The following is a 15926-nucleotide window of genomic DNA, read 5'->3' as shown; positions in this document are numbered from 1 at the left end:
AAAGTCATGAGGTATTTTGCGGACCGACTCGAGCCGCCAACGCCTTTTGTATTGAACCTGAACGTGTCAGATTTTGACCTCATCATGCTAGATAAGCCTAGATTTATGTAAAGTTCGCGTCATTCAATTTGAGAACTGCGGCTGGGGGTGTTCAAACAGTCGTGTGAGTTGACTTCACGAGTGTATGTTGTACACTACCTGTCGAAGTGCAGTACCATCACTTAGATGAAGAAACATACGACGATCCCAAATTCAATAGTGGAATCGACGATTAATGTTTATGGAAGATGCGGAGTTAAGAAGTGGTGTGCGTCTGGTGGGTCTTCGAGCCTAGCAAGCTTCTGCTCTAGAACGAAATCATCACATTCGACTGGTGATAAAAGAAGCTATAATTATGCGTGCTCAGCGGCAGTTGCAGGTTGTATGGGAGTAAAAGTATTGCGAGGGCGCCATTCACGCTCTGTTGTCCAGTATCGTATCCACCTCCACTCCTTTCCTGTCTTTTTATGTACCTTCTCGATCGTCTTGAGGGCGTCCGACAACCAAATATTAGGCTTCTCTGTATATCTTGCCCTGATCGTGCTTTCCTGTGGAGCTTTGACGGGAGGTTTGTCTTGAACTCGGTTCTGAAGCTCCTCATACAACGCCTTGCCCACGACACGTGCATTTGAAGAGTTATCTTTGAGACATGCGACATAGAGCATGGCACAAGCAGCGAGGTCAGATGAAACAGGTGGGAGCTTGTAGACACCGAATAGAGCAGCGACAGTCATAGAGTCCGAAAGCGGGCGCTTGTCGTAGACGGAGTGCAGCATATGTCGCGCGGCGAAGAGAGAGCTCAAACCCAGACCGTATTTCGAATGATCTCCGAAAACCTTAAGTGCGAGTGTCGGGCACTTCAGCTCCTCACAGCGACCTTGGTTTATTTCAGCAGAGAACAAGGGAGCGATAAGACACTGGACTCACGAATGAAATCTTCTGCGTGTATGGAACGGAACTCCTTGCCTGAGTCTCTCCACCGCGGAAACATCTCTGCCACCATTTCCAGTTGTTCTGAAGAATTCGCGAGCTGGAACAACCGAAGCCATGCGCTTTGGCGAACTTGGCCGGCCTTGACAGCACGTTTGCGTCCCGTGCGGTTGGTCACGTACTGCACGAGTTCGTTGAACTGTTGTTCCCGACGCGCAGCGGCGTCCTGAAGTTTAGCTTTTGGGACGGTAGTAGACTTAGAGGAATCAGATACTAAAGTTTCAGATGGAGTCGCAGACGAGAAGAGGTCGTCATCTCTGGCCTGTTGAACTGCATAAAATTTGTTGAGCACTTGATGATGCTCTGCTGCTGTGTTCCTCACCTACAGCTGTCAGATAAAAATTTCTGCGACACACTGATCGATTGGCGGTGCTTGCTAACCGAAAGAGGGCCTGCGGTCGGGAACCTAAGGAGAAGAGGCTGGCCATCCTACGTGAGCATCGTTCACAGCTTTGCGGCAAAAACATGAAACTGAGTTTCTTGTCAAATATTGCCAAACAAAGGTTGAATATTATTATTATTCGTCGTCGATATTTGATAATTAAATATTAGTTGTTGTGACTAAATCAACAGGACCAAATACTGTACACTTTGTGAGGTGTCGTTCGTGTTGTGTTGTACTTACCCTGGTGGCCAGGAAGAAGTGACGCATCACTTTCATGTCTTCAAATGATTGCGCCTCCCATTTTTATTCATCTACTTCAATTATCACGACACGCTCCGTATTGGTTCCAGCCTGAGACTCTTACCCTTCTTTCCAAGAAAGATCCAATCCGACCATTCTAATCAGACGAGACCTGTTGTGACATAAATTTGATGTGAATTCGACTCCGACGGTTCGAAAATGATCAAATTCTGTTCAACTCGAAACTTAGAACTGAATTCGAAGGGTTCTTGTCACAATCTAGGATCATTTGAGGGTCCAAGTTTACCGCTCATGTACGGCTTCGAATTGCCTGCAGGTGTCGATTTTGGGTATACCATTTACGCCTCGACCTGTTTGGAAATCCGGACAGAGCGCTGGCTCGACAATATGATAACGACAACCTCGTTGCAGAGTTGCTTCAAGAAGTTGAGGCACTCCTTTGCACCATTGACATAGCTTAAGTCCAAGTTCCCCAGCTGCTTTTCATACAACCACTTCATCACAAGTTCATCTCGTTCAACAGAACATGCTGGACTTACTCTCCAAAGATCGAATAGTCAACAAGGCAGGCCTCAGAGCCGCCTTGCATCACTTGGACGCAATTTCAAGTTCAGGAGCAACCGCATTACAAGCTACGGTTGAACATATGTCGTCATCACCTCATATCTTTGCATACATAATTTCTGGTATCTCACACTTTCTTCGAGTGTTATCAGCTCTAACTCTGTATCGAACAGTTTGGGATCGCCGCGAGGCAATGATCTCACAGATCATGACAGACTTTCCAATGAAATCTCAAGAATATCCAGCATCCATTGCGAGAAAGATGCTAGACAATCTGTCTATGTACTTTTTAGCTTTGCAAGCCGAGTCTCTAGCAACGGATGTCTCAAGGGACATCGGTCGCCACAGAGCCTTCATCGAGGGCGCTTTACCTGTACTTTGCGCACTGGACACTATGAAATTTGCTGGTGCAGGGTTTGATGATAGATTTGTCAAGAAGAAAGTGCCTCAGAAAATGCGCAAGAGTAATCGCCTGAAAACTCATACGGCTATCGACACGTCGCTCTTCGTGAGGCTTGGTATGGCTGTGCCTCTCACGAGCGAGGCTGCTGCGTCATTGTCTACTCACATTCTTGCGGAGCTGAAAAATGCTCTCTCTGTGCGTATATTCGCTACTTTTTGACGTTTCCCCTGACAGCTCCCCGTAAGTTCTACTTCTCGCTTCTGCGGAGGACGGAATTGGCAGGCGACATCAAAGCCTTACTCTTCCCAAACGTGGGAGAGTCTGCCACAGATGTTGCGCCTGAAGTTTTGTCAACCGAGGATGCCGAGAGCCCAACAAACCCCAATGCGTACCAAATGGTGCAGCCTATTAAGGCTGCACTTTATTTTGACAACGCGGACGGGTTTGGAGAGTGGCAAGTCCTCATATCTACGGAGGCCTACAGAATATTGCGTGAATTCCGTAGAGCAGATGTAAAGATCTTCAAGATCATCGTTAAGAAGATCAAGTCTGTCTTCTGACGAACTTCGCTGTAATGTTTGGTCTCATCGTTGCCACAGACAACTATCGAATGGCCATCTCTCCGATGATAATCACAAGCAGCTTGACGAGCCAGATGCAGGCATACCTATCTACGATGCCAAGATAACAAGTGACTTACGATTAGTGGTATGTAATTTCACATACGTCGCTCAGAGCAGGAGACGACTGACATTTCATTACAGTACCAGATCGATTGTATCCCTGGCCAGGATGGACAGGTAGGCCGCTCTTACACCAATATCGAACATGATACTGAGACTGGAGTCTTGACAGTCCGAAAGACAAGGTGAGCTATCGAGAGTAATTATATCCGTCTACCATTAACACTCATATGAACTCCAGTAATTAAGGTATACGGCATTTATACGCATGCTCAGCTCGGCAGAATATGGGATGCCTTGGGTAGCTATCTCGCACGCAAGGGCAGAGAATATCGTAGAAGGTGAGACCATTTTCCACCTCTTGATGCAATTCAGTGAATCGTTGCTCGGGCAGGTGTATCTTTCGGAATCAACCAGTTCTTTCTAATGACAGCGTGATTCTGCCTGCATCATTCCCACCAGCTGAACCTGAGTCAGAATGCTCAGGAAGCCCACTCGATCTTAGTGATAAGGACATGGATCACGTTGAGTATTTTCAGTTGTCTTTGTGCGGTCATTGATCCAGGACATAGCTTCACTCTTTACTTGTGTACGAGTTCTCGCCATCCTTATGCAATTTGGTTCCCATCTAACGATTTTCTAGTTTGGAGAAATATGTCACATTCTCGCAAGTAAGCTTATAAATGCGCTTTATAGGCATCGGATATTGACTTAATAACCTCTTGTCCTTGTCTTAGGCGTTCCTGCGTAGTGAGTGATTATGTAGTTGGCTCGCCACCTCTTCTCACCTTTGCAAAAGGTCTCATCGCAAACCAAGACGTGCAGCACGTCTTCATACTCACGTAACTTCTGCCCCATTGAGACAAATTTATTTATCGATCAATATTGATTCAGACCTCAAGAACAAAAGATTGTCGAGTGTACCACGTCATGTTATGTCTTGGGTCGCAGCGGCACGGGGTAAGTGTCCTGCGCTTGCTATGAGCAGCTTATTTATCGCACTCGACTAGAAAAAGTACGACGATACTGTTTAAGATTCTTAGCATTCAGCGAGCTTGGGAGATGAGTGCCATTGACATACCGAAGCCACGCCAAATCTTCGTCACCAAATACAGAATGCTCGCTATGAAAATGGAAAAGTATTTCACGAAGCTTCTTGAATCTCTGGCGCTAGCAGGCTATACCCTGGAGGAACTTGCAAAAATGAAGGCACATAGTGTTCAAGAGAGCCTTGTTGATCTCGACGACCTGCCCAATTCACAGATACCCATGAAATACAGCGAACTTGAGGATAAGCACTTTCCTCTTTTTGTAACTTTTGATCAAGTACGTCAATCTGTTATCCGGACAGTTCCCAAGCTAATCGTTCTTGTAGCTGGCGAAGATGGTCGTGGCAGATATCTTGAGCGAGGACGTCCTCAAAACGAGCGAAGGCGTAAGACTGGGACTTTTCTTCAATGTTGGCGATGCTGAGGTACACGACTGTTTCGTCACCTATGACGTATTCGCAAATCAATACTGGCCTCATTTTCCGCGGAATCTCACGAAGAATCTTAGTAGTGTCCTTTTCTCTTGTGATGACAATGAAGTACTGACACTATTCCATCAGACCCGTGGTTGGTTTTCAGCGAATTGATGGGTGAGTACTGATTTGTATCGTCTTGACACTGGCAGTTCCCGAATATACCTACAGGAATCATTAAAGGCTCCGAACACGCACTGACCTGTCTTGAAGGATTTCTCGATCGTTCAAACTACCTCCATCTTTCTCACCGTTCTTATCCAAATTTTGCGAATCAGAGGGGAATTCTGTATGACGTCTTCGAGTATTACACGAAAATTAAGAGGCAGCGACGTCATCATGATGTTGCAGACCGGTACGACCTATTTCCCCTTCTCACCCATGTAATATTACAATATATGCCCAAACAGTACGCATGCGATACTTAAGGTCTTGCAAAGCCAGAGGTTCCCTGGCCAACAGATTGATTATCTGTACGTGTTATTCCCACCAAGGCGTCTTGCCCCTGACCACCTGCACTAGGTATGTCGACGACGCACAAGACATCCTTCTGATCGATGCTTTCTGTAAGTATCTACTCCATCCTTCGTTGACAGAAATCACTAGAAAACTTTCTGTTGTAGTTTTGAGGCAATTTTGCAGGAATCCAGACGGCTTGTTCTGGGCTGGTGACACCGCACAGACAATCTCTGCGGGGAGCTCCTTCAGGTTCGATTATCTGAAAACGTTTCTCTACAGTGCGGAGGTCAGCAGACAGTAACTTAGCTCGGGCCTGAATTGATATCTGAGAGCAGCAGAAAAATACCTCGATCAATTCCACTGGAGCATGCCTTCATCAGCCTACGACGTTTCAACTGACGGTCAACTACAGATCGCAAGGTGGCATAGTGCACTGCGCGCATTCTGTGATCGAACTCATCACAAAATTTTGGCCCAATACAATCGATATCCTTCAGCCAGAAAAAGGTTTGGTTGTTGGGCCTAAGCCTATCTTTTTTACCGGTTGGGGCAATGACACCATTCGTTATGAACAGTTCTTGTTCGGGGCGAGGTAAGTAGGCTTGGGCAATGTCCATCCTGTCCTACTGAAGATTCTTCCAGCGGTAGTCACATTGAGTTCGGAGCTCAGCAATGTAAAGCAATTGATTGGAGGTTTCATTCATACACTGATAAGGTAGGTATCTAGGCATTCTCGTGCGTGACGATGCAGCACGTCAGAAGTTACGAGACCAAGTTGGTGAAATTGGACTGATTCTGTGAGTTGTATTATTTGCTCTGGCTTCATGTTCACATATGTATACAGGACACTTCACGAGAGCAAAGGACTGCAATTCAATGATGTGAGAAAGTTAAGTTGGCTATTTGATAGATATCTGACTTTGGTCAGGTGCTGTTGTACAACTTTTTCGAGGATTCTGTTATAGATTTGTCACAATGGCGCATAGTTCTCAATGGAGTAGAAGGTCAAGGACATGCACCGAACTTCGATCGTGACGAGGCGCGATACGCTGGGGTTTGTAGCGAGGTAGGCACACCGATCCTTGAAATAAACGTTAGTTTACTTTTATTAGCTCAAACTTCTTTACATGGGAATCACTCGAGCAAGGAAGAACGTGTGGATCGTTGACAAATCTCGTAAATCAGACCCGATGCGCGTACGTTTAGAGCAGCGTGTTGGCTTAACTCCATCTGATAACTCTTTTCTTTCAGATATTCTGGACTTCTCGCAATCAGGTCCAGAATTGTACCCCCGGCACCGATGTCCCTCATCTAGCCGTCTCCTCGACTCCAGAAGAATGGGCATCCTTCGGGCGCTCACTATTCTCGCACAAGCGCTACTCGCAGGCTATCCGCTGCTTCGAACGTGCTAACCTTCCTCGTGAAGTGAAGATATGTGAAGCATATCAATTGCGAGAAGTTGCACGTTCTAGTGTCGGAGTGACCTTACTCGACGACCAAACAAGAGCTTTCAACGTGGCTGCCGATGCCTTTACTGATTGTGGGGCGACCACGACAGAAATTCAGAAGCTCCAGTATTATCGTAACTCGGCGGATTGCTACGTTCAAGCAGGAGATGATCATAAAGCTGCTGAGGCCTATCTTAATGCTCAAGAGTTCGAGCAAGCAGTGAAGAGATACCACAAGGCTGGACGGTTTGACAAGACCCTCCATGTCCTTCATGACCATGGCATGAATATACCTGAAGAGACCGCGACGGAGTTATGGACTGTGTGCAGACTGTTTTACTGCAGCAGGAACAACACTCGGTAAGTTCTAGACTCCTGGCAATGCTCTTATTCGATAACAATTGCGCAGGGCTCCCTTGCCTCTCTTCTCAACATTTGATGAAGAACTCGAATTTCTGGAGGACTATGACCTCGATTACGCTCGTGCCTCACTGCTTGAATCTCACTCAAGGTACTATGAGGCCGCAGAGCTCCATTTGTCAGAGAATAGGCCCTTGGAAGCCGTCCAGGCATTCATCAAGGACGACAGCAACGTCGATTCTACTATTCGTGCGGCCGATACTATACTGGAATACTTCTGGTGCAAATGCTCCTTTAGAATCACTGCAGAATCTGTTTCTGATGAGACAATGCGGCATTTCATCGCTCTCTCTAATCAGCTCGAGACGAACAAACTAATGCCGGCTACGCGTGATCAAGTACGTATTAGCAGTCTCAAAGTGACCAGCTGGACTAATCCACATCCACTGGCAGATATCGATGTTTCAAAACATCTTGCGCGGAAATCATGAGCCGTTGAGAAATCTTGCGCTTGACTTCCATGAACATGATAACCAGCCAGCAGCTCTCCTTTGCCTGGACCATATATTCTCTCGAACCACAGACATTCGAACTTTCGCGGTCGATGAAATGCAGCGATTCCTTCAACAATTTCACGCCTATGCACGACTGCTCTACATGGTTTTGACCATCCCTGACCCCATGGAGTATAGGGGTATTCAGAAACTGTTTCCTATCGTGCGGTTGTCCGGTGACGAGTTTTTCATACCAGTTGGAACGTTCCTCCACAAGTATGTGACAGAAATCCGCCGGGGAATCACTTCGGTATCAAAACATCCTTCTGGATATACAGCTTTTCGTAGAGAAGTCACCCAGCTGCTACAACAATCCTTTCGAACAATCTTGAAAGACAAAGTGTCAGAGATCGATGCTATGTGTTGCAAATCTCCCATTTTCTCACAATGCCTGCAATTCTTAATATCTGGCGTATGTCTAAAAGGTAACTGTCGCCAAGAGCATGTCGCAGTATCGAAATCAGACCGCCGGTGTTACAATAACCGTGTTGCCATCCACATCTGGCAGATTCTGATCTTGCAATTCATGTATTCTGCTCATCCAGAAATTGACCGACGCGATAGGTGCGCCTGGAGGTAGCTTATGATTGAGTACTCATACTGATCACTCTATCAGAATGAAGGACTGTCTCGATCATCTTTACGAGGCTATCAATCCACCTTTCTTCATCCAAGGTTCCTCCGCGGACCTTGACATGGACCTGATGCCTCTTCGTCTAAACGGTGTGAAAGTGGTGAAGCTCTGGATCCGGGAATTTTTCTACTCGCTCGACCTATTCGATACTCAGGCTGAATTTTTAACGACGTTGATGAGGATGATCAGTCTAAGTTTCGCTTTTGACGGGGACAACGCACCTGCCTACATATCTCGAGCAAAGTGTACGTTCTCCGGACCATTCGAATTTTTCCGCAAGGGCGACGATCGCTATATGATTCATGACCTGCTTGATTCTTACCAAGGAACTACCTGCAGCAGCATCTTGTCGGGAATCATGTATCTTCTGTAAGCGTTCTTCTTGCCTCTACGTGCAATACACTAAGTGTAATTCAGGCATGTACTTGACAATCGTTTATACGTCAACCTCTCTGTGCTGTGCGACTGTATCGAGGATATCTGCAGTACTTTTGTAATAAAGTATCGAATGGACCCAGAATTCAACCAGCTTCCCCTCCATGACGTCGTCCTTCCATGCCACTGGCTGCTGTTTCCCCACAAATTTACTGCGGAGAAAGAAAATAATAAGCTGCCTTTGATGGACAAGCTTTTGGATGAGATGGCGTGGCTGGTCGAAGCACTGCGTGTAGGAGCCGGCATAGGTGAGTTTCTCGAATTTTCAGAGATCCGAGGCTAAAATTAGGTAGATTTCCTCTGGCTGAACCATACGAGAATTACGCCCATTCTCCGTAGTGTTTTCATTTCCCGGATGTGAGTTCAGTTTAGTATCTGTTCGTCAGCGAAGCGCATACTAATCACGTGTATTGCAGCTGCAGGGTTCTTTGCCTTAGTACGTTTACGGTCTCTTTCAATTCCAATTGGCTGCTGAATTGTGTTCATCAGTTGCTCATAACATTAGTAATCGCCCGACCAGAGACAAAGTAGATGAGATCATTCTTTCTCTGCACACAAACAACCCTCCTTCGAATTGGCATCCAGCTAGCTATCGGAATCTCGTGGATGACGTGGTTAGGTACAAGTACATGACACCTTTGCCAGGACGGGCGCCACCCTCAGACAGTTACCTGCGAGCTCTCTTGGATTTCGATGACAACCAAGGAGTGAACAACCTGGTACATCTTGTCCACAAAACGATGAACCAGCATACCCGAGCCTATACGGTCCGACTCGTATACGAGAAGATCATCGAGATCCCCAATCTCCTTTTATCGTACGCAGTGATCGCACAGTCTACTCTGAGTGTAAAGATCCTAGCCTTTGTAGGATATCCCAAGGACTGACCAGAGATTATGCAGCACGATAAGAAAGAGATAGCGGAACCGCAACCTCAAGAGTTCGAAGGAGAAGAAGAAAGGGATGAAGATATCACGGCGAATGCTGGTGATGCATTGAAGACTTTGGATAGGCGGCACCTGATCTTGATGAGTTGCTCGCTCCAACGGACCACAGTGGAGGAAGAAGAGGCGGCTTGCAAGATTCAGAACGCATACCGCCGTTATGTCAGACGTCGCTCAAGTCGTGCAGTTAATGCCGAAATTGATGCGATATTCATGACATGCCTGAAGGAGACGCAGTCCTCGGAATGGCGTCCAGGCTATTACAGCCTCATTTTCCTTGGGCCATTGCCTCACCTTCTGGCTTGCCTGGAACGAGGCATTGTTCTGACTCACGCTGCCAAAGCGAAGACGAAAGGCCTTTTCAACATGAAGTCTCATGAAGAGCTTAAGGAGTTGGGCAAGCAGAGATTTGAGATAGCGTACGTCCTCATTTACTCGGCAACATACGATAACCAACATCGTCATGTTTACAGAGCGCTCTTAAGGACTGGATTGAGATTGCGCAAGCAGCTAGAACCTTCCTCGCCCGCTCATCGTGCCCGCGACATCGAAGCACTCAAATCTGGGGTCCTAGAGGTCAAGGAATTCCTGCAGAGGGTTCCCGGCAATACGCGAGATATGCAATCCGACTTTCAAATGGCCTATAAGGGCATTGTTGCAAAGAAGGTTCGTGCGGGGAAGCAGAAAGAGAGACCCGCTCTCAATGTCTAGGATATCGACGACTATTGTTTTGATTAGGTCGTGGAGAGTCGAGACCGCCATTTTGTTGGTGTATCATGCTATGACATATTGTATGCCCGTGAATTGATGCCTTTGCGCGCGAGAAAACTAACGTTGACGAAAGTGATTACACTTACTATACTGCCAATAAGCCAGTCTGTGATCATGTACCACTCGTACCACACTGCGGCCCCTCGCGCTTGCCATCTTGAAGGTCAGCTCACTGCACGCCGATCACTAGCAGCCTAACGCAACAGCGACCGTGCCACGAGAATCCTTTCTGTGACGGACGAGACAGGTAAGGACTTCGAAAGACAGTCACTTACAGAGCTATGTGATCTAATCAGAAGGAGGGATGTATCCTTGGCTTGTGCAGAACACTTCACTAAAGAAACGACGCCATGATATTGCAAGCACAGGAAGCTGCAAAGGTGGCCGATGATAACTTGTTTTTAAAGTTTTGGATCATTCGGAAATTGCCGTTATTTGTCCGTGTGGATAATAGAACTTTATATCTTTGATTTTAATTCTTTTCCTACCCAGCCTGGGCCAGCCATGCGCAGCTGGCAACGCTCCTACTAGTGCCCGGAAAGCCATCAAATCTTATGAGTCGAACTGGGTTTACGGTCGAATGCGGAGAAAGCGTGGACCCGCCCTTACAGATGAACGATTCAAGCCAGCGATATCTTGTCTCGGACTGATTCCAGCTCTCTTATCTCTTGAACACTTTTCGATCGTCAATATCTTCAGGAAACCGACTCAATCGTCTCGATAACAGGTGTTCGTCCTTTCATACTATGGTTTCGTGATGCACAGATATCCCCTTGATCGGATCACTGATTTGCCTCTAAAATTAGTCCCTCTGTACGGGTCAGGCTTCAGCGAGCTCCAGCCCGCGCACGGAGAAGGCGAACAGCATTGTAGATCGAAATTGAGATATCTTGAAGTCAAGTCGATGATGACTCCCCTGCTGTGCTCATCCCAGCCCGAGACCGGTGAAAAACATTCGTATTCCGTTTCTTTACCTAGTAGCTTCAATCGTATCTATGACTCTGAGATGTCAGTTCGAATGCCGTACTCTGATATTCTCTGGCATCGGGAATCATGCAGATGGAGAGTGTAACGAGAGTCTCGGGAGGTGAAGTAGTAATTCCCTTCCGTCGCTGGGGTGGAAAGAAAGTGAGAAGGCCATAAACTCATTGGCTCGTGTATACCCGGGCTCTGTGCCACTGGTGCGTATTTGCAGACAAAGTCACCATGTGGCACATCAACGGCATGTCAAATCTAATTGGTCTCAGGTTCAGGGCTCCCCAGCACTACGTCTTTAAATACAAGGGAGAATTTAGGTGTTCCAATCTTATCTCAAACTCCCCCAGGCAGACCACAGATATTTGTTCCTGAGATGTCAGGCTCCTGATTCTCCCGAATATGACCAAGTTCATGTTCTATCTATACCATGCTAGCGCTGATCAGCGCACATTGCACAGCTGTTGTTCCATGTATATCAATGCGCTCCGCATCTGGGGATGAAACCTGATAATCAGGTCAGCCACATCGTTTTTGGGCTTGCGTCGACGTGGCCTGTTGTACAGGCTTTGATTGTCGCCCCGCCATGCAGCCACACCCAGTCAAATTACTGGGCCGGGGCCCGTGCTACACTTAGTTTCAGCAACCGCACAGTGTATCCCCGTCTAATGATTGGTGGGATGTAATATTCCAGTTCCAAGGATGTGGCGAATAGAAGTGTCCGAGGGCTTCTTTTTTTACGAGTGCCAGTATACTTTGTTCGCCTCGGAATGCGCTTTTATTTGAGTCATTCACAGAACAAAAATAACGACGTCACCGGGATAGGCCACGCAAGCGACTTGAAGCTAGGCTACTTTGCATGGTTACATCGATGGGGCCTTGAGGAGCAAACGCGTGCGTTGTAACTTGGAAACGTAGATAGCTTTAGGACGATGCTCAGTGAGGATATGCTGATCTTTCGATGCCCTTGCGAGATATCTTTGGCGTAGAGACTTGGCGTGTGAGCAGATGTTCCCGATGGTCGCCAATATATTACTAGGATGGCGCCTTCACTTCTTTGTAATACTTTCAATAGTAGGCTTACTATTAAGCGTATTATTGATAGTGCGGGTGGGGTGGGGGCCGTTCTCAACATGCTCTAATATACTGATTGGATGCGGAAAGAATTGATTCCGTCGGAAACGAATGTGGTAGTTTGCCCTTCCGAGAGGAACCATTGCACCCTTGACCGCTTCGCAGTTGCTCTGCAAGATCATTGCAAGAATGTGATGGGATGTAACGTCGACATAGCCTGACATAGCCTACGAGTCTAGGCAATACAAATGGCACTGCAAATGTACAGCAAGAGATAACAATCCTATGACACTGCAAGATCAGTACTTCTTGAAACGATTCCGAATAAGAACCAGGTACTTAGTACGTCCGCGGTCAATCCTCTAGCTCGTCCGCGTACTAGGACTTCAAGTTGTCAGTAAAGTCTCACGAAACGGCGACAACGATTCTCATGCAAGTCAAGATGATACCATCGTGTCATGACAACCCTTGTTCTTAAACTGATGTATAAAGTCACCGGTCGAATGAAGGCGGGGGAACATGTAGCCAAAGGTAGTTTAACTCGGGATAATGATGGAAACCGAGATGATTTTTTTTCTGGGAAGAGCCCACGTCGGTGTTACGGTATATCGTAGGACGCGTGGTGCCCCATGGAATGTCAATCATTAGCCCGGCGGTGACCTATAAGCAGCGCGTCAGCAATATTTGGTGTAATCTTGAATTTAAACTCCGCGTCATTGATATCTAAACCAGCTATTGGATGATAAACTACTCTCGTTATCTCTTGCCAGATAGTGGAAGAATGAATTCACCTGCCCGACTTCCCATAAATATCCCTATATACATTCACAGGGCACGCGCCCATTTCCTCCTTTTCCAAAGACGCCTGTCTTCTATTTGCAGGAGCTCCAATTCGCTACCGCCCACACCTCATCGTCAACGCCAAAATGGTGAACGTCACTTACGACTCTTGTAAGTTCCTCTCCACCTCATTCTCATAAAAATATTGATGGTTGCCTTGTCCAGCTGGCGACCTGTATTCGTCTACTGGGTCCATATTTAATATGGGTGATATTGCCTGGACATTAGCCTCAACCGCCCTAGTATGGATCATGATACCTGGGGTCGGCTTCTTCTACTCCGGTTTGCTCAGGAGGAAGAATGCTCTTAATATGATTTATCTTAGTATGATGACCGTTGGTATGGTCTCCTTCCAGGTCCGCTACACTTCATAGGATTTTAAGCGCCTTTCATGTGCTCATCGAGATCGTAGTGGTTCTTCTGGGGCTATTCTCTAGCCTTCAGCGAGACCGCCAGTCCCTACATTGGCAACCTCAGTATGTGCTTTCCTTCGCAATTCAAAGTCCCACTTTTTAACCGCTATTCCCTAGAATACTTTGCCTTGCAAAACGTGCTAGACCAGCCTTCTATCGGTAGTGCCAGAATACCAGCCCTCGCATTTTGCGTTTTCCAGCTTATGTTCGCTGCTATCACGTACGTCATAACTATGGTTCCTTGTTCAGAGCACTCATGTAGCTCCAGTCCTATGATCGCCCTTGGTGCTGTTGCAGAACGTAGCCGCCTCGGTCCTCTCCTGGTATTCGTTTTCGTTTGGTCTACACTCGTTTATGATCCTATCGCCTGTTGGACATGGAACTCTCAAGGCTGGTCGTACGTCCTTGGTGGCCTTGACTTCGCTGGAGGTACCCCCGTCCACATCTCCTCTGGTACTGCTGCGCTTGCCATCTCACTCTACCTTGGCAAACGTCGGGGTTTTGGCACCGAGCGCCTCGCCTACAAGCCTCATAACACGACTTACGTCATTTTGGGCACAGTATTTCTATGGTTCGGCTGGTTCGGCTTCAACGGTGGTTCTGCCCTCTCTGCCAACTTGCGTGCAATTCAGGCCTGCATTGTTACCAACCTTGCTGCGAGCGTTGGCGGTTTGACTTGGATGCTCTGGGATTATCGTCTTGAACGCAAGTGGTCCGTCGTCGGTTTCTGTTCTGGGGCTATCGCCGGTCTCGTAGCCATCACTCCTGGTTCGGGCTACGTGGGTTCTCGTGAGTCTTACTTTTTTTTTTGGACTCCCTTGAAAAATTCTGAGACATCATTAGCGGCTGCTGTTTTGTTCGGCTTCATGGCTGGCACCGTCTGTAACTTCGCCACTCAGCTCAAGTTTATTTTCAAGTACGATGATACGCTTGACGTAGGTGAACATTTATAGTATAAAATTATCAATTCTCATCCTATGTCAGATCTTCGCATCGCATGCTATTGGCGGTATTGTTGGCAACGTTCTTACTGGTCTCTTCGCTCAAGCAAGTGTTGCTGGTGCTGATGGCATCACCATGATTCCTGGAGGCTGGCTTGACCACAACTACCGTCAACTCGGCATTCAACTCGCGGATTCTGTTTCTGGGCTTTCTTACTCTTTCGTCATGACTGTCAGTCTCATAACCATAGTCTTTCTCTGCCCGTCTTTATCTGACTCTTTGCTCGTTTATAGACCATCATTTTGTGGATCATGCACTTTATTCCCGGTCTCCGGATCCGTTGCGACGAGGAGACTGAGATCCTCGGTGTCGACGATGCGGAAATGGGCGAATTCGCATACGACTACGTTGCTATCGAAAGTGAGCTCATGCCTCGTAGCGAGTACAACGTAGGTGCGTCTGGCGGCAGCCGCGAGCCGCAGCACACCGCCGCAACGACATCGCAAATAAGCGATGAGAAACATATTGGGGAGGAGGATGTAAGTCGTGTACAGTAAGGTTGTGCTTAGGCTGCATCGTGGGATTGGGGTCGCGGGGATCGCACGACTGCAAGAAAATCTGCCGCTCATTACGTTATAATTTGGTTCCTTGATTCTATCAGCTTAGCTTATTCACCGCATTTTTGCATGTTCTGTGCTTTTAACAGTAGCGTGCGTTATTAAGATATCTGGACTCTTTTTTTTTTTTTTTTCAAAAGACCGAGTCACTTCTTGATGGACTGACTCGATTGGAGACATGCTCAAATTTGTACGGTGACATATTATCTAACTCGATTACTCGTGGTATATTGGTGTTATAACTCAGCAAAGCCAGAAACGTGGAAGTGCAATCAATTCGCAATGAACATGAGCAGTGTGCTGTGGATCTGAATCTCCCCGTCACCGGGATATTCCGGCAAAGACCTAGGTGTTGATAATCATTCTTCAGGTGACGTGCGCTGCCCTCGCGCAGACCTGTTCTGGGCTATTCTTCGCGCCACTTCCTTGAACGCTTATCGCTCGACCTGAATTGTGATTGACATATCTCATTGCGCAGAAGGTCCCAAGGCACAACAACCGAATCGCGTCGTAAACGAAACCAAAGCAAGATGCGCAGCAGGAAGCTTGACGGCGGAGCACAAGATCGAGACCCATATATAGTCATCCACGTAACCTGCGAAAACCACGATTC

General features: G+C 47.1%; 4 protein-coding genes across 4 annotated transcripts; 3 read left to right on the top strand and 1 right to left on the bottom strand.

Annotated features, from left to right (window-relative positions):
• Positions 1-392: 392 nt before the first annotated feature.
• On the bottom strand, positions 393-1457 carry EDB93DRAFT_1251967 (uncharacterized protein; the record flags this gene model as incomplete). The annotated part of the gene is made up of 3 exons (XM_041453227.1): positions 393-916; positions 967-1299; positions 1352-1457. 3 exons carry the CDS (start codon positions 1455-1457, stop codon positions 393-395), a joined length of 963 nt encoding a protein of 320 aa, XP_041306175.1.
• A 422-nt stretch (positions 1458-1879) lies between these two features.
• Positions 1880-2949, top strand: EDB93DRAFT_581865 (uncharacterized protein). The gene is made up of 2 exons (XM_041456770.1): positions 1880-2361; positions 2413-2949. Exons 1-2 carry the CDS (start codon positions 2202-2204, stop codon positions 2859-2861), a joined length of 609 nt encoding a protein of 202 aa, XP_041306174.1. The 5' UTR covers positions 1880-2201; the 3' UTR covers positions 2862-2949.
• Positions 2950-3037: 88 nt separating this feature from the next.
• On the top strand, positions 3038-10392 carry EDB93DRAFT_1088104 (uncharacterized protein; the record flags this gene model as incomplete). The annotated part of the gene is made up of 31 exons (XM_041446101.1): positions 3038-3189; positions 3242-3350; positions 3407-3442; positions 3498-3510; positions 3567-3666; positions 3720-3854; positions 4063-4167; positions 4220-4285; positions 4336-4651; positions 4701-4881; positions 4935-4964; positions 5019-5202; positions 5258-5320; positions 5370-5413; positions 5471-5592; positions 5642-5898; positions 5949-5980; positions 6034-6103; positions 6151-6187; positions 6235-6372; positions 6419-6502; positions 6558-7114; positions 7164-7512; positions 7568-8244; positions 8285-8671; positions 8720-8985; positions 9031-9094; positions 9154-9173; positions 9227-9603; positions 9631-10100; positions 10155-10392. The coding sequence occupies 31 exons, from the start codon at positions 3038-3040 to the stop codon at positions 10390-10392; spliced, it is 5679 nt and encodes a 1892-aa protein (XP_041306173.1).
• Positions 10393-13224: 2832 nt separating this feature from the next.
• On the top strand, positions 13225-15650 carry EDB93DRAFT_1228811 (ammonium transporter AmtB-like domain-containing protein). The gene is made up of 8 exons (XM_041451260.1): positions 13225-13452; positions 13507-13697; positions 13754-13817; positions 13872-13974; positions 14023-14543; positions 14598-14689; positions 14739-14927; positions 14990-15650. The coding sequence occupies exons 1-8, from the start codon at positions 13428-13430 to the stop codon at positions 15251-15253; spliced, it is 1449 nt and encodes a 482-aa protein (XP_041306172.1). The 5' UTR covers positions 13225-13427; the 3' UTR covers positions 15254-15650.
• Positions 15651-15926: the final 276 nt, after the last annotated feature.

Source organism: Suillus bovinus (assembly GCF_016758785.1).
Source record: "Suillus bovinus strain UH-Sbo-P2 chromosome Unknown EDB93scaffold_41, whole genome shotgun sequence".
Taxonomy (NCBI): Eukaryota; Fungi; Basidiomycota; class Agaricomycetes; order Boletales; family Suillaceae; genus Suillus; species Suillus bovinus.
Note: the sequence above shows the minus strand (reverse complement) of the source record. Positions and strands in the feature narration are given on the sequence as shown.